Source organism: Carettochelys insculpta, chromosome 2 (assembly GCF_033958435.1).
Source record: "Carettochelys insculpta isolate YL-2023 chromosome 2, ASM3395843v1, whole genome shotgun sequence".
NCBI classification, from domain to species: domain Eukaryota; kingdom Metazoa; phylum Chordata; order Testudines; family Carettochelyidae; genus Carettochelys; species Carettochelys insculpta.
Genome location: NC_134138.1, coordinates 13,808,265 through 13,831,842, shown reverse-complemented (window position 1 = coordinate 13,831,842; position 23,578 = coordinate 13,808,265). Strand labels below are relative to the sequence as shown.

The 23,578-nt window shown below is 45.1% G+C and overlaps 1 protein-coding gene across 1 annotated transcript in view; it reads right to left on the bottom strand.

The window, feature by feature from the left end:
• KCNK9 (potassium two pore domain channel subfamily K member 9) overlaps positions 1-22,826 on the bottom strand; it is a 127,823-nt gene extending 104,997 nt beyond the window's left edge. Inside the window, exon 1 of the mRNA XM_074985604.1 lies at positions 21,960-22,826. Within this exon, the coding sequence (XP_074841705.1) occupies positions 21,960-22,530 (571 nt within the window). The 5' untranslated portion in view covers positions 22,531-22,826. The remainder of the gene's footprint in view (positions 1-21,959) is intronic.
• Between the last annotated feature and the right edge of the window lie 752 nt (positions 22,827-23,578).

The following is a 23,578-nucleotide window of genomic DNA, read 5'->3' as shown; positions in this document are numbered from 1 at the left end:
CATTGTTGGAAGCATGCTGCTGGACCATCACACAGCCAAATACACCAACACTCAGCAAAATCAAATTGGATGTAAGCCTATCACTTCCATGGTCACAGCTGAAAGTGAATGTAGGGTATGTATTTGGTACCAGATTGTTGGTGTTGGCAGCTGGCACTCTCAGAACTTGACCATGGACAGAGCTGATGCATCTGATGATCCAACCAGTGCTTTTTATGTGCTGGCACTTGCCGGTACTGAGTACTGGCACCTTGGCAGCCCCAACAGTGGGAATGGCTGGGGGAGGAGGGGCCAGCAGGCATCCGAACACCAGCTCCTCCTTTTTTTTTTTTTTTTTTAAAAACACAAAAAAGATTGGTTGCAACCACCAGAGAGCTTGTGATCACTCTGCATATAGTTAGATCGGGGTCGGCAACCTGCAGCTCTTTAAGGATCCACTTGCAGCTCTGAGATCTGCCCCCGCTGGCTAGTCTTGCAGCCCCGGGGGTGGCCGCCACTTACACGGAATGTATTTATTTAAAAATAAATTCTGTTTAAATGGTGGCAGCTCTAGAACTGCTGAGCAGTTAGGGGTGGCAGGGCAGGGGGCCCAGAAGTGACAGCCAGCCAGGCAGGGAGCCCCCCCCTGTGGGCAGAAGTCAACCAACAGGAGAACTGGCAGGAGAGGTGGCTGAGCCTGCCCCTGCCTGGGCTATTGCAGCCTCTCAGCCCACTGAGAAGGAGGAGGCAGCGGTGGCAAGCAGTGGGGGCGGGGGCGAGGCTGCAGCAGAACTATGTGCTGGGGTGAGTTAATCCTGGGGGCTGGGCTGCCGGGGGAGATGGGGATCAGAGGAGTTTAGCTTGGGGCCTGGAGGGGAGGTTGGGGCTCAGAAGGGCTAAGCCTGGGGGTTGGGGGGGTTGTGAGATGAGGGGTAAAGACTGGGGACAGATTTGGGGGCTTAGGCAGGTGAACCCTGGAGATGGGGGTAACTTAACTTTCTGACTGGTACAAATCATAGTGTGTGCACCTGAGCTGTCATTAAAATAGGAGTGATAAAACGCACGGATTGATGCTATTTATTAAGGACTGTCTCATATTCACGTGCACTGAGGCTCTTGAAGGATGGATTTTGTAACTGAAGTTGAAAAAAAGGCTCTTCTTCCAATAATGGCTGTAGACCCCTGAGTTAGATGAACTGAGGTTCACGAAATTATGAGGGGGACAGTGCCTCTTGGATGACACCCCTGGAGAGATTCAGGTGCCACCCAGCTGATTAGCAAAGCTCCCATATTCACCCGCAGTAGGCAGAGAGTGTTTCGATTTGTGGCGTGGATCCGCACATGCCTGGGCATAAGTAACAATTTTTTTCCCCTCCCATGTATGGAAGAAATTAGAGGAAATGCTGGTGGGGTGGGGGGCATGCCCTGGAACCATTCTTCAGTTGTGCAGAAAAGGGTGAGAACCCCTTCCCAGCCTACCCCACGCCAACCGATGTCTTTTTAACCCCAACTTTAACCACTGCGAAGGATGACAGAAAAAGCCATTTTCCATCCCATTCAAACCACAGCCTCTTTCCTGAACCGGCCAAGACAGGGGCACCATTTGAGGATCAGATGCAGAGATCTGGGCCAGCCACGACGGCAGGATTTATTTGGAAATACGATGGATTTTGATAAGGAGGTTCCAGGTGACTAAAACTGGAGTGACAGCCTGCAGCTTATTCCACAGAGATTCCCAAACAATCACACACACACACTTTCTGAGAAGCACAAATGCCTATATATACTTAATAGCTGCTTTAATCATGGTGTGTACTAGCTGAAGATGTTAGGGCGGGAAAAGGAACTACATATTCCAATGTATAATTTTCTCCTTTTGGCTTATTAGATTATACCCTTGTTTAAGAACTAACTGTTCTTTCACTGCATGTCCTTTTGGCAACCATCTCTACCTAGCGATACGTGGGCGTGTGTACTCCCCCAAATTCTCCTGCATTTGCACTGCAAAGTGCAGAAGAAACACATCTCGGAAATTGTACTCCTGCCGACCAGGAGCAGTGTGGTTAGAGCAATTAATCACTAAAATGAAGAAAGTCCAATGACTGGCAGTGAGAAGGAAGGAAAATTGTTAACTCTGAGCACTACAGAAACGTGCTCCACATACACAATTGCTGAAGTAACTTTAACTCAATTATGACAGTGACTGAATCCCATACTGTTTGGGGCTGGGCTGTATATTAACCTGGGAATTCTTATTCAGTCACAAGGAGGGACTTGGGCAACTCCTTTTAATGACAGGGACACAGTTCTGTTCTTTTTAACCTATCAGTAATAAAACCAGCCACTCTGTTCCTTTTCATTACTTCAGTATTGAGTGCTTTTTAATGTAGAAATCTCAAAATCCATTGCAAAGGATTTAAGTATCATTATACCCACTTTACCAACCAAGAACCTGAAGCACCAGTACATTTAGGCCATGTGTTTTTAAAGGGGCCTCTCCATTTAGGTGTTTCAATTTTTGGGTGCCTAACTTATAACACCCAAATTGCTGAGTGCCCGTGACTGTAGCACAGGTCAATGAGCAGCATTTGGCCTTATCTAGGAAAATTAGGACCCAGAGTTCACCCCCTGTGCAACTGCTCCAAAGGCTACAGGAGAGGAAGCTTAAGTTATATAACTCAGGTGTTTTTATTACTATGTCCTCTAGCCCTGTACTGAGACAGTGTTGTCTTTCTAAAATTTTCCACTGTTGGTATCACTAATACAGCTCCTGCTCTAGGAAGAATATTGTAGATCAGCCAGCAGAGATTCAACCACCAAGTCATCTAAAGCGGCAGTAATCTGTCATGAAGCATTTGGCCACCCCGGAGATGCATGGATGCCAGCAACTGTGGCAAGATAGTACAAAACAGTTGGACATAAATGTATGAGCCCTGTCCACAGAGCCACGTTACCAACAAATCACTAGAATTGCTAACTGGAAAATCTCACCAAGGTTTGAGTTTACGGGAATCAGTAACACTTTCAAAGGAAAAGCTAGGAAGCAAAGTTCTTTATCAGGTTCAAAATCCAGGCACTGTTGCTGAATATAACTAACAAAGGCAATACTGCATTGGCATGTTGCTACTTCACACTGTCCCTTGCTCAAAGCATTTTAGTTTTATTTTTCTGTGTAACAAGCCTTTTCTATATCCAACATATATAGGGCCAGATTTTCTGCTCCTGCCAAGAAACACCTACCACCAATCCAGGAAGGTGGCAAAGATATTTTTGAACAGTCTTTTTGTTCTCCAATCCTAATGCCTCTGGTTCTGCCTTGAATGAATTTTCCATTCGTTTAAGGGAACCAACAACTTACGGAAGTACTGAAGATAAGTTTCCTCTGTGATCTATAACAGAGAGATGTCTGTTGTCTGTATGTAATTAGATATGGATATAGTGTTAGCAGATGGCACTCAAGAACATGCAGCTTTGTTCATAGGTTTTGAAGGACCAATAAAACGTGTTGTGTAAGGCAAATGGCTTTGTGTGTGGAGCTCTTAATATCTTTAAGAAAAGAGCACACAGTGTCTCTCCCCTCTGGAACATGCTGCAACAGCTCTGCCTCTGATAACAGCCAGTGGCCTTGCACAGACAGCTGTCAGACATTAATAGTGCAGTACATAGAAAGCAAAATCATGTTACACACTTTATGTGCTGCATTGTTCTCTCAGAACCCTGCTGCTCTGTCTAGAGACTTATCAATGCCCCACTAGCATAGTACCTAAGTGCCTCACAATACGTCTCTAAGTATCATCTCATTTAACAAACAGTGAACTGAAACAGAGAAATTAAGTGATTTACCCACAGTCACATAGGAACCCTGTGACTGGGCCAAGTCTGCACTGAGGGTTCCTAGCCTATTCTTCCTGCTTACCTTAGCTTCCCTCTTACGCCACTGAGCTTTGCCACCAAAAAAAGTTAGTGAGAGTTCTCCTCAGTATTCTTTGGCCCTCAGCTTGTTGGGCTCCAGGCTGGCCAGCTGGCTGACTACTGACTAGCTTTTGAGTGTGCTTGACAGCTACAGGAGGCAATTCCATGGGGAGAGGGGAGGAAATCAGCTTGCAACTGGGGAGAGGCTCTGGAGGCAACCCACACTTGAGGTGCTGTTCAGACTAAGGTCTGCCTTTTAGTCAACAGATGGAATCAAAGCAGGTGATATGACAAATGGGCACGGCAAGCAGCAGAGACAGGACCAAAGAGCCTCAAGGACAACAAAGGTTCTTCTTCCCCGTGTTTCCACATGCAGGATCATGGAAGTTACCCACCAAGAGCTGCCTCTCTGACACCTGAGCCTTATACTGTTCTCCCACTGGCATAAGTCTGGAGTAACTCCCCTGATGTCAACTGATTTACACCGAAGCGAGTGAACTAGGAATCAAGCACCGTGAATGCAGTGCCTTCCTTTTCAGCCTCTTCTTCTCAGCACAGGCCCACAGAATGTTGCTAAAGAAATTTGAAGCCAGATTCTAGCTGCTCAAGTTTTGTTCACACTTCAGGCACTCAGAGCGGCAGAACTTTTACCAAGAATTGCATCAGCTGAGAGGTGAAGGGCAGGAGAGGAAACAAACACCCTCTCGCCTTGTGAAGATTAAAGTCTACAGGTGGGCCAAAGATCCAACCAAGACTTGTAAGAGAAATGGAGCAAGTCATATTAAAGGCTTATGTATAAAATACTAGAGATGTTGTTTTAATAACACTAAGGCTGTGTCCACACTAGCTCCCAACTTCAAAAGGAGCAAGGTAAGTAGGGTGTCGGGAGATTATTAATGAAGTAGTGTGGCGTATATGCAGCACTTCATGAAGCTTACTCTGCCCTGTGGCAACTTTGAAGTGTTAAACTTCGAAGTGCCGGCTTCCGTGTAGCTGTGGCTCACCCGTGGGTACTTCAAAGTGCCCGGGCTACTTCGAGATCCCTTTGCTCCTCAAAATTTAACACTTTGAAGTTGTCGTGGGGGAGAATTAGCTTAATGAAGTGCTGCATATGCACCGCAGCACTTCATTAACAAATCTCCCGACACCTTACTTACCATGCTCCCTTTGAAGTTGGGAGCTAGTGTAGACATGGCATAAGAAAAGCTCCTTTGGCCTCCCCTTAGTACATACTTATGTCTACATCAAAGTACAGAGACGGAAAACTAGAAGGCCTGTAAACCACCAAAGCCTCAGGTGACCAACTGAGTGAATGAGTCTAATTATTGCTCTACCTGATGCTATAGGAGGATTCATGCTCAGTCTTCCAGAAAAGAAAGACACTCACCTCTTCAAAGTCCCTGTCAATAAGTGACGCAGGAAAAAAAAATCCCTATTTAGCAATTAACATAAGGTTGTGCATTTAGGCAAGAATCACCATTTCAGGGAAACCAGAGATGGTCCCACAAGTTTGATCCATATTATTTACATGCCCTATATGGTTCTGCCCAAGTGGGCTGGTATGTTCTTTTAGCTGTGCCATAACTTCCATTGAGAAGTTTTGTAAGAGGCTCACCACATTAATCAGCACTGAAGGCACAACAGAAGATTTAGCTGGAGTTTCTTGTTCCCTGGACTGACATTAAGGCCCCATCGAAAGGGGACAGAAGGGAGTGCCCTGCTTCCACGCACACCAAATCCCTCTGGTTGACAGAGGTTTGGCTTGAAGAAATTTTTCAGGAAGCCTCCATGGCTAGAACTGCAGTGGCTGAGTGGGAACGCATGGAGAGGGAGAGAAAAGAGGAAGGCAATACAGAATCATAGAACACGACAACCAGAAGGGACCTGAAGAGGTCATCAGTTCCAGTTCCCTGCCCGCATGGCAGGACCAACCACCATCTAGACCATCCCTGAAAGATGTCTTTCTAACCTGCTCTTAAATATCTCCAATGATCATAGGATCATAGAACACTAGACCATACCTGATAAACATCTATCCAACGTGTTCTTACATATCTCCAGAGATGGAGATTCCACAACCTCCCTTGGCAATCTATTCCACTGTTTGACCGCCCTCAATCTTCCCTTTTCCAAACTCAACAAGCCCAATTCTTTCAACCTTTTTTCACAGGTCACATTCTCTAGACCATTAATCATTCCTGTCACTCTTTTCTGGACCCTCTCTAGTTTCTCCACATCTTTCTTGAACTGCGGTGCCCAGAACTGGACACAATACTCCAGCTGAGGCCTAACCAGCACAGAGTAGAGAGGAAGAATGACTTCTCGTGTCTTGTTCACAACACACCTGTTAATGCATCCCAGAATCATGTTTGCTTTTTTTGCAACAGCATCACACTGTTGACGCATATTTAGCTTGTGGTCCACTATAATCCCTAGATCCCTTTCTGCTGTAGTCATTCCTAGACAGTCTCTCCCCATTCTGTATGTGTGAAACTGATTGTTCCTTCCCAAGTGGAGCACTTTGCATTTCTCCTTATTAAACTTCATCCTGTTTACCTCAGACCATTTCTCCAATTTATCCAGATCATTTTGAATTATGATCCTATCCTCCAAAGCAGTTGCAACCCCTCCCAACTTGGTATCATCTGCAAACTTAATAAGCATACTTTCTATGCAAATATCTAAATCATTGATGAAGACATTGAACAGAACCGGTCCTAACACAGACCCCTGCGGAACCCCACTTGTTATACTTTTCCAGCAGGATTGAGAACCATTAAGAAGATGATGAAGATTCCGCAACCTCCCTGGGCAATTTAGCCAGTGTGTAAACACCTGACAGGAAGTTTTTACATGGGAAGGGAAAGGGAGTTGCCTCAGGGTTCCACAAGGAAAGCAGAGGATCTTTCCTAGCAAACCAGGAGCTCAGGAACACAAAACTTTCAGGAGATAAAGAACTAGAAATGTCTGTCCTGGCCATTCTGAACCAGATTTTGTACACACGTCACTATAAATCAGGAGTGACTCCGCCAATGTCAGTTGAGAGGACACAGGAAACACCAACTCTTGAAGACTAATTAAAGTCTATTTTTCCACAAATCTGTATTCCTTTTAGGTTTATAATTACACCAGCACCATCCCGGCCACATTCCTTTGTTTGGGGCAGCTCAGCGTGCATTGTTCACTGAATGCTCTTTGGGAGAAAACACTTTCTGACCTCCAGTCTCTCCCCAGTCCTCTGTCCAAGGCCCTACTTAGTACACATACTGGCTCCAAATTCTGTAGCAAAGCCCCGGAACTCTGCATTAACCACAGTGCTGAAAACTGTGCAGAGTACAATGTAGCAGAAGACAATTGTTTTTAATTAATTATATGGCATTGTATTGATTTTGTTGTTCATGGGATATTCAATTTTGGGAGGGGGTATCTTGATCCTCCAAATTTTACTCTACTGCGTGTCCAAGGTTCCATTCTCTTTTCTGATCTTTCACTTCCTACATGTTTCTGCAATAAAAATCCAGGTTCTGAGAATGAAATAATCCTTATTACTTTACACCAGTGTTTCTTACACTATGTTGCATGGAACATTGATGTTTCGAGCATAACTCACAGGTTTGCCATGAGCATTTGGAAAAATACACTGATGGCCTATATTTTCTGTTATTAAAACCAGACACAATGTTACTTCTTCATTGTTATGATACTTCATTAAATTACTTAGTTTTGTTTTTGCTGTGTATGCTGCTGTTTGTTTGGGGGGGAGGGTTGTTTGTTCCTCTTTCCCCGCCCCCCGACACACACTTTTTTGTCCGACCACACTTTTCTGAAGAAAATTTTCATAGGTGTGCAACATAAAAAATATTATTGTCTGATGTTCCACTGTGGTGTAAAATAGTGTTTTTTAAACTTTTTGAGGCCACAGAAGTTGGGGAAGGAGAGATAGAGGGAAACTGAGGAAATGGTGACCATTTGCTAGAGATAGAAACACAGCAGATACAGCAAGATTCACAGTATGAGAAGGCACAACTCAAGAACCAGCACATGTTACTTTGGGTCATTACTAACTCAGGTTTCCCAAGGCTCCTTGAGATGCAGTGCCCTACCCTGTGCTCTTCTTTGTATCTGGATGTTCAAAATTAGCTTCCGGCCTACCCGCCTCCATGCCCCACCCTGTGGAAAATGTGCCATAATATCTGTGAGGCAAAAAGAGAGAATACAACACGCAGCTATAACCAAGGGGATTCTGTTTTCACTGGGATCTAACCTAATAAGCAAACTACACCACTGATCCTTTAAATGGCCAAAGGCGCATTCAGCCATCCTTCCACACCTATTTAGCCTATTATGGAACAGCTCCTTGTTACCATCTAGGTGTCTAGTGTATGGCTTCATCAGCCACGGGAGCAAGGCGTAGGCTGGACCTTGCAGGATCACCTTCAGTATTTCAAGGTAACCAAAGATTATTTTGAATTCTGGAAAAAAGTCACTACTTTCAGCTTTCTGAACAGACCCGCTTGCTTACAAATGCAGTCACTATGCATCATCCCTGACCATCCCGACACTGACATCAGTAAAAAGCCACCAGTTATCTACCTGTGTTTAAAACACCACCGAAAAATATCCCTTTCTGTGTGTGTAATCTTTGGCAGGTTGGTCTGATGCCAAGATAGGGATGTTAGCACCACCTATTGCCCCACTGCAGTTAGGGTAGTCCATTGCAGCAATACCACCCAATACATCCTAAACATTGCCTAGAGCCTAAACTTTCTCAGCAGAAGGTGATGAATGGCCCTGCACACTTGGATCACAACAGCTCCCATGGTAGATTCATCAATGCCAAATTTATTCCTGACAGACCGGTAGAATTCTGGCATTGCAGGCTTCCACACATTCACTTGTCCTCTGTCAGAGCAAGTCTCATTTTAGCATCACTTAACTGCAGGGCTGGGGAGAGCTCCAAATGCAATTACTGGAAAATGGCTCTTTGCGTACAAAAGTTCTGCAATGAATGCTCATCGTCCCAGAACTGCACAGCAATGTGATCCCACCAGTCAGTGCTCGTTTCTCAGGACCAGGAGTGGTGCTCCACTGTGTTTCAGCTATTATGCAACTGCCAGTAGCAACGAAGAATTGTTTCATTCTACAGCTTCCAGCAGGACAGCTTGAAAAATATTGCAATGTTCTGCATGACCAGCCCTCTCCTAGCTCTGGAAATACCACAGAATAAGGCATGAGGTGCTTGTAATGCTCACTACAGTACAGCAGACCTGAGTGGGATCCATGTTTCTCAGGAGAGGAAGGGTTCCATCACCACCCCTTTCTTTTACTCATCTACAGTGGACAGCCAAACCCTAGCCTTCAGACACCAGTTGTGCCAACCAGTACCTGCCACGTCCCATTCAGCTGTGATTGCTCTGATATGTCAGGTTGACTGAACCATCCAGAACCCCATGCTCAGAGTCTGTTCATACCCCAACTCCACTGAAGGATAACAAATACATAACTGGAAGACAATGGTGTTCTAGAATGACCCACTATAGAAAGCCATTGTTAAGATATGGAAGATGAGCCTAAGAACTTGCCATTAATACATTTACTACAGTTTGAAGTTCCCTAATCCAGCACCCCCAGAACCTGACTGATGCTGAACCCCAGGAGGTCAATATTGTCTAGCAGCATAACTAACATTTCCATTGCTTACAAGGCTCTTAGAAGACCCTTAGGTGTAAATCAGAGCACATAGCACAGAACACAGAGCCAGGATTGGCAGCTCTAAATAAACATTATGGGACCATGGGAGACATGGCCACATGCATTATAAATGGACATCCAGCTAACTAAAATCATGCCAGACTATAGATATTGCCTGGCCAGAGATTGCCAGACTAGAGAGGTTCAAGATGCAGTGGTCAGGAATAAATACTTTATGAAAACTTTAGCTTCTTTCTAAATGCAACAGAAGGTGCCCAAAGCCAAACTGGAACATCATGAGCCTCTACTGAGAAAGAGTGAAATTGTTTCATGGATATAGGCAGGCTCCAGTATATTTGCAAGGAGGACGTTACAATAGTAGGATCAATTAACCCCTGGATGAGTAAGACCAGAAATTAATCAGGCTCACAGAACATTGGCTATTTAAGAGCAGGGGAGCTGTGTATCTTAAATGAAAAGCCACATTCAGGGGGGTGTTTTGAAGAAAACAAGAAAGCAGTCATTCAGAAATAACTCTAGCTAGTGTTTCTGATATGTTAAAATAACACCTGAGTTGTGCAAAGCCTTCAGGAGTTGGCTGGTAGCTAATTTGCCTCTGTTGGCCTACATAAGTAGGTATCAGCTGATGTTTTCTCTGACTGGCACAGTGTGGTCATTAAGCCAAATGCATTGGTAGTGAAGTCCTAATTGTTCTGGAAACTACCCTTTAAATAATAGCCCTTTTGTTACCAGTAGTGATCAATCATAAGAGCAATTCATGAACTTAAGACCTTTACTTTCCAAGCCATGTGTGCAGACCAGTGGCACTACAAAGAAAATCCATAAACTGATACTGGACAGATATTCTCTGATAAAGTTACCATCTCTCTCTTTTTTGTCATATCTCTTACCACATGAGGCAACATGGAAAGATAGGCTATGTGTATATACTTACATATGGATACAATTCAGATTCTCCAACACATCAGTTAACAGATCTTCAGAAGTCTGAGTCAAATTCTACCCTCACATGCCTATAAGGAGCTCCTGGTCATGATTTCCAAGCCAAAATATGTCTTTTCCACAAGGCAGAATGAAAAACTTATTGTCTTCAGCTATTTGTTGCCCAAGATTAGATTTATCTCATTATAACTATAATTGTTCAAAGGTACATAAGTTCCAAATCTCCTAGAGAAAGTCACTCGATACCGTCTGTAACAAGATGCGCAGTGGTTCATGTATTTTCAAGAAGGGTGTTAGATGTGAGTGATGGGTAACCACTTTCAGATACAATAAGAATCTCTCCCTTACAAAATCTTGGCTCTAACTCAAACTAAAGCCAAACTGAGCTTCTTTTGGGTTCTGACAAAGTCAATTAACATTTATGTCCCTTATTTTTAAAGCTCAAATATCACTGAAAAGAAATTCCAATACAAACAGAAGTAGGAATTACCAGACATCTCACAAGAAAGCATGTTTGGATAGTTCACAGCAACATCAGAGAAGGATTGAGACTTTAAGGTTCCTCCCTGCTGAAAATTTCGCAAGCTAAGAAAGTCAGCTATCATTACATCACAGATGGTTTTAAAATATGTTAGGTACAGTAGCTTCATATTCCTGGCCTGATATACTCCACAACATTGAAATTAACTTCTGTTAAAATGTCTCTAGTTTCTGCAACAAACTTCACTTGCATTCCAACCTGTAGTTTTCATGAATTGTTGCAGGTATTTATTATTCCTGCCTGCACTGCTGTCCTGCTGTGCATGAAATCAGGCCTGCTCCCCTGTATACCACAGACCCCACTACTGGTAACAGCTAATGGGGATTCTCCTTTAGCTCAGGAGGAAAGGTGTTGTGCTTCTGAAGCAGGAGGCGGCAATATCTATCCCTGCTGCCCCTGCACACTTCTGTCACAACAAACAGACAAGTGACAACTGCAAAGCTCTTCTGTGGCCAAGCAGAACTGGGTCACAACTTCCATGGCAACTGCCTGTGGTGACTTAAACTTTGCACTAAAACACTTCTGCTAGATGCAGCTAAAGGAGAAGGTAGGTTGTGGGAACAAAAAGTGCCACCACCATTACCAAAAATGTCTTCATCATAGGACAATGGGGACATACAGAAAACTGCTGGCAACATTCACTTCCTTCAGAACAGTAACAGAGAGGCACCCATGTTAGTCCATGTTCTAACACAACAAAACAGGAGTCATGAAGGACATTCACAACCAACACATTTTGTTAGTCTTTAGAGTGCTCCATGACCGCTGTTTTGTTTCCTTGAGAACGGAAATTTTTCTCCAGTTTTCTTTCAATGTGGACTATAAGCATTTCTATAGGAGGAGGAACCATCACCATTTCCCGTGTTCTGACCTCTTGTACTATACAATTATCTACTGTGGCTTTAATTCGTCACTCTGTGTATTATCATTCTCAAGAAAAAATACCCCTTGTGGAGGAAGCTGCCACATTTAGCAAAGAGCTATCATTTTCAGTGATGGCCAAGCCTAAGAGACCATCTGCCGCCTGTCAGATCCCTATAACCCCATAGCGTGCAAACTCTTCTGCAAGATGCTGTTTTTAGTTGCACGGCTTCATTGTGATCCTGGAACCTAGTGACAGGAGAATATATATTCTTCCCTTTTAACCACCCTAACAAGTAACAAATGCACGTGTGCCCCTTAATGAGGAGTTGTCATTCACGGGCATGCCCTCGTCATCTCAACAACACAAGCAGTGAAAAACGGAGAGTACGCCTATCGGCCCATAGCCATCTGAATGTTGCATAAGCCTCCTGTGGCAATGTGCCCAACGTTAAAAAAATGTTTATGTAATTCTGAAAAAAAAAAAAAAAGGCAAGAAGCTTGGAGGGATATTTTCTTTCCTGAAGCAGAAAGGAAGAAAGTGCATATTAAGCTTTAAAAACATCCACTATTTCAGCTGATCAGAAGAGGATGCTAACGATAAGGCAATGGGAATAGAACACATGTTTTTGAAACTACAGCCCAAATAAGCATCAAAGCTCTTCTTGCAGATCTCTGTTGAAATTTGGATATGTTGCTTAATCCCTCACTCCTTGAAAAAAGGCTTGCCCTAATCCTTTCTCCAAAAATAAGGTGACCGCATTGCCCTATGGCAAATACAGGACACCAGCCTCCAGGGATTCAGGGCTGCTGTCCCATGTGAGGGCTCCTTGGTGAGGGGGGCTACTGCCCAATGGCAAGGGACTGGAGATGGGAGCTCCACAACCTTCTGATGAGAGGGAGTGGAGGATGGGGGCTCTGCAAGCTCCTGGCAGGGAAGAGGCAAAAATAGGGGATCTGCAGCCTGCTGGCAGAGGCAGCCAGAGAATGTGGCAGCTGTCCTGCAGCCAGAATCCCTGGCAGCAGGGGCTGCCATGCTGGAGGACAGGGTAGCTTCCCCTGGAGGAGCTTCCGCGCAGCAGGAAGTGCCTCCCCAAGACATGGGATGCCAGGGAATAAGGCAGCCACCCTCAGAATGAGCTCGCTGGCAGAGGGGGCTACTGCCATGGTGTGCCAGGGAATGGGGCAGCTGTCCCACAGAGAAGCTCCCCTGCAGTAGGACCTGCCACCCCAAGGCACAGGCCGCCAGGGAACAAGGGAGCTGACTGCTGTGGAGGCTGCTACCTCGAGACACCAGATGTTACAGAACAAGAGCCCAGCAAAATATGGGACAATTTGCCCATTTTCTTAAATAAGTGAAGATGCCTGCGAGACCACTTAAATAAGGGACTGTCCCAGTGAAAACAGGACAGACGGTCACCCATCCAAAAAGAACATGTGCTCAACCTCAGCAAGCCACATATGTTTTTAAAAAGTGAATCTGAAAACTGAGCTTGTGCAGCCCACACTCACAATAATAGGGCATATTACCCTTTTTTTAATGTCTGCCATTTGCTTTATGATAAGTCTGGAATGATTTTAGTTAGCTGGCTGTCCACTTGTCATGGGTGTGGCCAAGTTTTCCACAGTCCCATAAAGCTTGTTTCCAGCCACCAGCCCTGGCTCTCAGTGATCTGTGCCGTTATTTAGCTCTAATTTCCCTTAAATGTCTTCTAAGAGCCCAGTAAGCAGTGGAAGTGTTGGTAATGTTGCTAGACAATGATAAGCTCCGGTGGTTCAGCAAATCCTCTGGTTCAGCACTCGGATGTGCCAGACTAGAGAGGTTCAACCCATACTACAAACCCAAAATGAATGAATGCAATAGGTATATCCATGTTTGGGGAAGGAATTTACTATTTAACCTACCTATAAATTAGGATAGTCTGTGTGGTGATACCATTAAAAGCAACCAAATTTCAAGGCCCTATAATTGAGACATGCCTCAGAATGCAAACCAGAAAAATTTCTATTGAAGGGTTATTGGCTTGTTTTTTTGTGGGGGAAGATTTGAGTGATTCACAACAAAAACTGGACTTTGACTGAAAGGGCCTTTGAAAAAAAACACATTTTAAAGTGACAAAAGTGTTAATATTAAAGACTAGTAATGTTTCCCCAAGCCTCCACTCCATCACAGATGAAGGGGCAGAATAGGATAACGCATCCAGAATATGCTATTGAAATAAGAAAATGAAGAATTGTTAACTGGTAAGATTAGGACCTTTGTTAGCTATGTTTTAATAAGTTGTAGTTATGTATAGTGAACGAGAAAAGATAAGGTAACACTTTTGCCGCAGCCTGCCTGACATGGGTGATTTGTTTAAAATGACATTATTGTTGGCGAGATAAGTAATATGCCATGATGGAAGATGTAACGAATAGCTACACAAGCATGTAACGACAAATGTAAAACAAGCGTTGTCTGGGAAGACTTGGGAACAGGGTGACATCGAGCAATGTGACCCAGAGACCGAAAAGCCAGAAGGAAAATGCACAAGTTGGATAAATGAAGTTTGCATATGCATAATATACAGGGTACCTACAGAAATCAAGAGGTAATGTGCCGACAGTCAGTTGGATGAAGATTAAGTAATCCGTAATGTAGAAATGTATGAAAGATCTATAGCTACATCTACACTAGAGAGTTTTGTAAACAATGATCACAGAGTGTCCACACTAAACATGCATTCTGTCAACATACTGTTGACAGAACTCGGCACTTTTGTCAACAGCCTTCTGCCTCTCCCCCATGAGGCAGAACACGTTTCTCGACAGAATCTCTCAACAAAACACCCATGTGGATGCTCCAGGAAGCCCTTTATCCACAGACAGGGCTTCCAGGTCACTGGGCATTCCTGTCGGCGGTGCTTCCAGTTGCCATTCTGTAGAGAGTGTGACTGGGCAGCCGGCCATCCTGTCAACAGAGAAGATCGAAAGAGTGATCTGCTTTCTGGTGTGGCCGCAATCTGTCGACAGAAGTTTTGGCGAAAGATATCTTCCAACGGTAACTACTGACAACAGATCACTGTTATGTAGACATAGCTTACGTGAATAAGGCCAAGACTGGAAAAACACTGACACAGAAAGTGAAGGAAGGGAACTGAAGGGACCAAGAAATCAGAGAAGGCACTGACCATCATGGAGCGTGGAAGAACTTCCCAGTGCCCAGAGAGCAGTAATGTGGGCTCATTTACCTATTCCAGATCGTCTGTTATTTGCTGGCATAAATAAACTTGACTCACAATAATTCTGTCTGAAATTGTATAAATAAAAGTGAAAATTGAATAAGCCTCAACCAGGTGGACTTATGACTCAGTTTCATTTTTTCTCCTACCAACAGTATTTTGAAGGAATCAGAACAGGTTTGGGAGCCAGCTGTTCTCCAGGGCCAATCCTGGCTCTACTACTGAAGCAGTATGTGACTTCCAGAAAGTCACTTAACCGTCTTGCCTCTTAAATGAGATGTTTAATCAACCCCCCACCCCCGCAGTGGTGCAGTACAGGTTAATTACTCAATGTTTGTATAGCATGTGGAACATTTCAGGTACTATATCATGTTTGGTGAATGTTAAAAGACAGTATTGATCACATGCACCATTGTTTACCAAACAATGGGCCCCAGCAGAAGGTTGCTGAGCTCTTCCCCTATGGACCCAGCACCCCTAACTCCTATTGTCTTTGGTGGGCGTTAAGGATGATTAGTTGCTTGCATGACCTGAATCAGAGACTCCAATAGTCAGGTGAAATAACAACAATGGGGTCATTTCAGGGCTGTCTTTCCACTGCATAACTTTCCTCGTCTCAGGTCCTGGGTGCACATGGGCTTGCTCCTGTTCCCACTGAAATCAATGAAGTTTTGCTTTTTAATTTCATTGGGCTCCAGAGCAGGTCCATTGTTCACTCCACCCATAAACCTTAGACTGTCTCATGAGCTTCTTTTCCTCCTCCAGTATCTCTCTTCCACGCTGCTTCTTTTATCTTCCCCATCAATGCCTCTGAGCCGTCTCTTGTTCCCCCTTTTTCCCTCCCTTTACATCAGCTTGATAGTTTGTTCATTTGCTTAATTAATTTTCATCACCAAAGGTGTATAATATGATTAATACTGTGATTCTGTTTTGGCTCTGCATACCTATCACACAAAGTGAAGTACAGGTATCATTTACAAGTCATTCCTTGGAAAGGGGCATAAGGAACTTGTACCCTTGATATGTATATAATAAAATAATCAACAAATATATTCAAAGACTACACAAGACATAAAAAATGTCACTTAAAAATGGGCTTTCTTTCTCAACAGAAAAAAAATATGACTGACAACGAAGAATCCCAGCCCTTTTGCCTGTCAGGGCAGAAAACATTTTCACCTCCCATCTCCAGTGACCGAGCCAAAACAAAACAACCCTAACCACAGCTGAGAGATGAGTGGACTAAAAGAAAAGCCCATGCACAGGAATTTCTGAGGGGAGGGTGCTTTTTGCGGGGGGGGGGGGGTTGTAAATGTGAACTGCAAGTTTTTAAATATAAAGGAGTTCAAAAGAGTCATGCAATGAGTGTGCATAAGAGAGATTAACGAAAAAATTGAGTGGAAACAGTGATTGATAAAACAATTTCATTATAACATTCTAAAAATTTATACAGTAATAAAGGTTTTATAGAAATTACCTTCTGGGATTTTGCTGTAATATCATAAGTGAAAAACAATATTCCCTCATCCCCCTCCCTTCCCTGTGGCCAAGTGTATGCTGAGAAATGTAGTCCCTTCCCTGTTCAGGGCCAGCTATCTAGGCAGGGGTCTGACCAAAGAACTACATTTCCCAGGGTGCCTTGGCTCCCCCCTGCACAGCACAGCAGGGAAGAAGGGAGAGAAACCAGACCTGGGGGGTACAGCTGCATCCTTTCACACACCCCAACACATACAGGACCAAAAGAGAGAAAAATATGCAGAGCCCTTTGGAAGATAGCACCCAGAGCAACTGCCTTGTTTGACTACCTTGATCGCCAGCAACATCAGAGTTTGCAAAACCAGAAAGGGGAAGAAAGAAGAGAAAAGAAAATGAAGAGGAACAGAATCATAAGGAGACCTGAGAGGAAGAGCACCAAATGCTAACTAATTATAATGCTACCAATCACCCATTTCTCAGACATGTATGGAGGAGTTCTGGGGACAGCAATCACCAAAAAGTGGTTAAAGGGACTTTGTGGTGTTTCAGAAACCCAACTGCAGTCTATTATTGTCTATACACCTTGGGTAAGTTATCCTGCACAAGCACAGTTTAAGAGCAATATAAATTACATTTCAGCCTTCTTCATAAACTGTTTTAAAATGGGTCATGCTCACATGACTGTGGACAAGGTATAACTATGACTATTTTCCTTTTAATAGACTAAAGAATAGTTTCTAAAAAATGTTAACAAAAGTTGTGAAGCAGCCACACTGGCAGCACAATGGTGTTAGCAGCAAACTAGGTCTAAATGGTTTCATGAATTTGGAAACATAGAATAGAAAGGCCTTTTAAGATTCAGCAAACCTATTCTGCAGTTGTATGGCTGCTCAGACTAGTGCAGCATGTTTGGGTCCAGTGTGAGCACATCCACCAAGTTCTGCAAGGTGGTTGGCCTCCTCTGTGTTGCAAAGGTGTGCTGCAAAGGTGCACTCAACAGAGACCATAAATCTAACATCTAATACTCTGGGACAGATATCTGTTGATGTGAATTAGCAGATTTTCATTGACTTCAGTGGAGCTGTGCCCATTTCTTCCACAACTGGATCTGGCCCTCAATTTTGATATGAGTGTATTAAAGAGGAGTGGCTGAAATCTGCACTGTTTTACATTTATGCAATATTAAATACAGTCTTCATGCTGCTGGTAAGTTACTGATACAGCCAATGACTGACCGCACATGTATTCTTTTGTACTAGTACTTCCAAGACCTTTCCATGCAAGGCTCTCAGTGCAAACAAATCTTACCCACCCATCTCAGGTAGATGATATTGTATCCATTTTACAGATTAGTAAATTGAGTCACAGAAAGGGTAAGTACATTAAATGCTGTCTTGAACAGAAATGCTGTGTTCAAGTACTTGTTTATAAAAAATCCCTTATCAGTGGAAGCATCGTCCACTATGTATTGCAGATACTGTACAGAATTCTCCAAAAAAAAAAAACACATCTCTGTTGTTCAGAGTGCTTCATTCTCCTCTCACAGTAGGTTATGAATTGAGTTCAAAAAAGCAGAAGGTCACCAAGCTAGAAAACCAGCTCTTTTGAGGCTTTCACTTCACATCAGATGGAACATGCCATGTCTGCATTCAGCTCTCATTACTTTATGTAATCACTTCTTTTTTCCAAAAAAGAACATCCTCAATCTGTTCATTGCTTTAGTTCATTTTAGGGCAACATAAACAGCTTTCATTTCTTTACAATCCACACAAGCTTTCAGAAATATTCAGTGTTTACTAGAGCTCTGTAGTGTTAAATCAAGTATGACTATCACCCTGAAAAGCCTAAATGATGGTGTAATATCTACAGCAATAACACATTTTCACAGTGTCACCACCTGCCTAATTAAAACAGTTTATTCACTACAGTAACCATAAAAGATGGAGTCACAAATTACCAGAATTTCTTTTGCAAAGTTGGCATTGTTAGTTGTAACATCGAAATGCTTGATTTACTACAGTGTACCATTTAAAAGATAAACATTCACTCTCTTATCCTCTTGGACTGATAGCTGGAAGTGGATGGAAGCTGATATTAACGAATACTGAAGTGAGACGAATTCTAAATAACATCAGGAAGTGTTGAGGCCCGTAAGAGTCTGATTAGTTCCTCTGACTATTTGAAAACTATCTTTGAATTCTAACACGACAAAAACTTCAATAAAAATCACATGTCCATTCCAGCACTGGACTATAAGCTTACGGTTACAGAAAATGTAATGTTTGCTCTTTCTAATGCCTCGCTACAGATCTTAGAAAACAGAAGGGAGATACTACTGTAATCCGAGACTGGGAAGAACTCCTTCATGGAGAATAAAATGTCTTTTTTCCATTTACTCAAGCCTCTCAGATTCCTTTGTTTAGGACCGGGATGGGGTTGACAAGCTCTGCAGTCCACCAACTAATTCCTACTACTACAAGCCAACGCAAATAAAATGTTCTAGAGAATATGATATGAAAAAGTTGGATAAACCTTAGGACTGCAACTTACTTGGAAGGATTTTAATTATTTGTACTTCAGTGAAAATAGATCTGTAATGATCTATATTTAAGATGAAATAATGAACTGTTTCCTTTTGCTGTGGTGTCAAAAATTGGCAAAACATGGCTACCGCAGGGCATTTGCTGCAGGGAGCTGTCCATTTCAGCACCATATTTGAACAGTAGAAGTTCAAAATGAAGTTCAAAATACTGGTCAATCTTTGCTTTCATTAGTAGCTTTTTCTAAATAAACAGTCCTTCCCAAGCCAAGGCAATAACTTTGATCATTTAATGAATTTGCTAATGCTGCATGCGCTTCTTAAATTCTGCCTGGAAGGTTTTGAAGGAAGAATGAAATGCACATGCAAGCAATGTGTGTAGGGCTAGAATAAAAACAGGAGCAGAAACAGAAGATGAGCCTTCTTATATACTGTGCAATATAAGAAACAATAGCATGGAGGGAAAATGCTTAAGTATTTCCTTCAACACCCAAGAACTTGTTAAATAGATACTATTTTAAAATGAGAAGCTTTTTATGGTATAATTAAATCTTTTTGGTGAACAAGTTGCCCACAATATTTCATCCACACTCATTTTTACAGGCAATTGTTATAAAATATAGTATTGTTGGGTTATGTATGTTTTGATATGATTATGTAAAAGAGGCAGTAGACGAAGAGTGTCTTTAGTGAGACAGATATGGAAAAGGTCTATTAGTAAACTTTTGGAACATCCCATTCTCCCAGAAAACACACTTATAAGTAGTTGTTAAAGTATCTCTGTCCTGCCACAGCATTGTTTCTTTCACCGCTTAACTACTTCAATAAATACCTTAGTGTTAATCTCCCCAAGTGCCTCAGCTCACTGACAAGCATGGTACTTAGTGCAAGAAACATACATGTCCAAGGCTACTCATTTTCTTACATGTATCTATACTCTTCCTTTTTGAAACCACCTAAGCATCCTGTAACTGAATCTGTAGACTTAGTAAACTTCAGTCTTCTCTTTAGCAAAAGAAGTTGGACCTTCTGTACTGGTAATTGTCCAGTTTTCCTCAACTTTGGAAACAAAAGCAAGTTTTGCTTTGTTTCCAAGCAAAGTATTGTTTTAGCTCAAAAACACATTTCTAAACCTTCATGTCCATCACCATTAAAGTTTTGTGACAGTGAAAATATTTTAACTCTTCTTTACATACAGGACATACAAAGTACAATATGTAAATGAGCATGTATAGATATAAGCCCTATAGTAATTCGTAGGGACAACATAGTTCAAAGATTTAATAAGACACACATAAAAACTAAAAAATGCAAAACTGGAGAGAAGAAATGTAGTTCCATGCACAATAATGTTATATTATGTGGCTACACATGAAATATTTATGTTTTCTATTCATAAAAAGAGACCTGACAATGTGGGGGAAATGGTCAATGAGATAAACAAAAGCAGAGGCTCTCTCTTTAAATCTCTTCCCTCTATAATGAGAGCTAGGCATCACACTGGCAGATACTCTTTCAAAGAAAACAATTCACTGCCCCAGGTAAGAAAGTCAAAATATAGATGAAAACAAACACTTCTTTTCCTGGCAGCTGAAAAGAGAGTGGATGGGATAGTCTGCTGAAAACTGACAGTATCTTCGGGTGGCAATGTGCACATCTGTTGAAACAAGCCCTAAACAGTAAAAAGATAGCGTCTGTCCATACGAACAACAGTAAACTGGCCCTTCATGGCCTGTTCAATATAATGCACTACCAACCATTCACTGAGCTGAAGTGACCTTCTGAGATCTCCACAGATGTTAAAGAGGAATTTGTCCTGTGAAAAGGACATAACAGCTGCCTCATAAAATGCAATCTATGCCGTATAAAACAAGTAACATAAATATTAAACAGAGTAAAACAATAGTTCTGGATATGGTTTGTCTGGATTACAGCCTCTAGTAGTCTACCTGCTTGTTCATATGTCAGGAAACAAAAGTTCGTTGAGAACCTGCTGTTTCACTGGAGTGAAATATGGAACTGCAAAATGACAGCCTGTGGCTTTGTCAACATATTATCACTTGCCAGTCCCTGGAAAGTTCACTCTGAAATTGAGTAAGGAATAAGGGCAAGTGCGTCTGACTTTGTTTATTGACTTGTTTACCCAAAATCTGTAGGCTTGGGGATAACACACTCCTGTGACCTGCTCAAGCACCAGCCACTGAAATTGCAAACCCAAACTTCTGGGAAGGGTAGTAAACGAGACAGTCACATAGAAACAAGGGCTGTATTCAGCGTCTCCTTGTACCGCGCCGCCACAACCAGTCCAGTTTGCACATGGAGAGACAACTTTTCCCTGAACTAAATAAGGGCTGGTCAATAGCTGACCCGAGCTCCACTGCCTTCCCCGTCAGGCAGCCCTTTGCAGGCACACCCAGGACAGATCTCCGAGCTTGCCGATGAAGGCGTGCCCAGGAGTTGCAGGACAGAAGGGGGTGCCAGGGCCCAGCCACTAGCCTGGAGGCTCTGGAGAAGTTCTACGGCTTGTGAACCTCCTGCTCCCCTTCCCCATGGCCACCCAAGGCAGGACACGAATCTGGCCTGGTAGGCAGTGCCAGCCCCCTTGCCACACCTGCCCCACTTCAGCCCAGGGCCAGGGCGCGCCTTGGGGTGGTGGGTGGGACACCTCCAAGCCAGGCAAGCGCAGGGGGGAGACAGACGCGACATGCTCTGGAGCCAGGGAGGGCTCCTGCTACCTGTTTAACCCCCTGCAGCCCGCGGAGCTCCGGGCACTCACCTATAGTTGTGATGACGGTGATGGCAAAGTAGAAGGACCCGGCGAATTTCCACTGGACCCCGGCCCGGTGGGGCTCGGACTGCATGATGACCAGCTCCAGCTGCCGGTAGTCCTCGCTGGTGATGTTGTACTTCCCTTTGAGCCGGATCTCCTCGGCCTTGAGCTTCTCCTCCTCGCGCATCTCGTGGTCGGACTCCAGCGCATCGAAGACTGCGGCCCCGACCAGCAGGTAGGTGAACGTGCAGATGATCAGGGACAGAGTCCGCACGTTCTGCCGCTTCATGGCCGCCAGCAAGGGGCGAGTGAGGGGACCATGTCCCCCCCTGGCCGTCCGGGGAGCCGACAGGGCGCAGCAGCCGCAGCTGGCCGGAGGGGGCGGCAAGCAGCAGGGGGGCCGAGGGGGGCTGCTGCTCCCCAGGCTCCGGCCCGGCTGCTCCCCGCCTCCCTCCTCGGGCTCCTGGGAGGAAGACAGGCACAGGAGGCTGCTGGAGCGCCTGGCCCAGGTGCCCCGCAGCCTGGAAACTCTGCGCAGGACCTGCCCAAACCAAGGCGGCCCCGCGCGCAGGGCCATCCACGGCACCCCGGGCGCCCGCCTGCCTCCCTCCCCGTTGCCTCCAGGAGTGGGGGAGGAGAGCCCCGCTGGCCTGGGGAGGGGGAGGGGGAGGGGGAGGGGGAGGGGCAGGAGCAGTCCCGGGGGGCGGGGAGGCTTCCCCCACAGACAGCCGGGGAAGGGCGGAGGGAACCCCCCGCAGCCGGGCGGACTCGGGGCACGGCGAGGTGAGGCTCCTCCTTCTTCTTCGCCAAGTTTCTTTACTCAGCGCTTCTCAGGCGGGCGAGTGGGAGGGGAGGGGGAGGCAGGGCACAGCCTCCCCATCAGAGCTGCCGCGGGCTGGGCGAGGCTGGGCTGGCCCGGCCCCGGGTGGCCGCCGGAGGATGGGGAAGAGTTTCTGGCGAGAGCGCAGGGTCCTCCGCAGGTGGGGCAGAGCCTGGCCGGGCTCGCTCAGCCCCTGCTGGGCGTGGGGGAGGCGTGGGAAGGGACGGGTGCGAGGTTCCCACGCTCCATGGCGGAGGGCGCTGGCCCGGACGGAGAGGGCTCCTGGCGTTCAGCGCCCAGCGTCGGCCCGGGCGGGAGACCGGTGCGGAGGAGGAGTTTATTGATGGGCATTAGCTAAGGGATTCCAGCCGGGCGCTTCACTTCTGCAGCCCCGAGCCGGGAAGCTGGTGGCTGGAGCCGGCCGCTGCTCCGGGAGACTAGCTGGCAGCCCAGCCAGGCGAGCAGGGAGACTGGCTCAGACGCCGGCCCGGGAGTTCTCGGCAGCATCCCCCGCCCGCGGCCCGTCCTCTGGGCGGTGCGGCTCTTCCTAGGCTTACCCCATCCAAGGCAGGCGGCCGGGGCGGGTCCGGCGGAGCAGGGCAGCGAGAGGAGAGGCGGTTCCCAGGGCGGGTGGAAGCAGCAGCGCACCTGGCGGGGCCGGCGGCGAGCAGCTCGGCTCAGACGCCGGAGCATAAACGTGTCTGACCCATGGAGGGGAAGCGGCCGAGCCCGGGACGCTCCTCGCAGCCCGGCAGAGCGCGGCTCTGCCCCGCGTCTGCCACTTTCTCCCGCGCCTGGCCGGGAG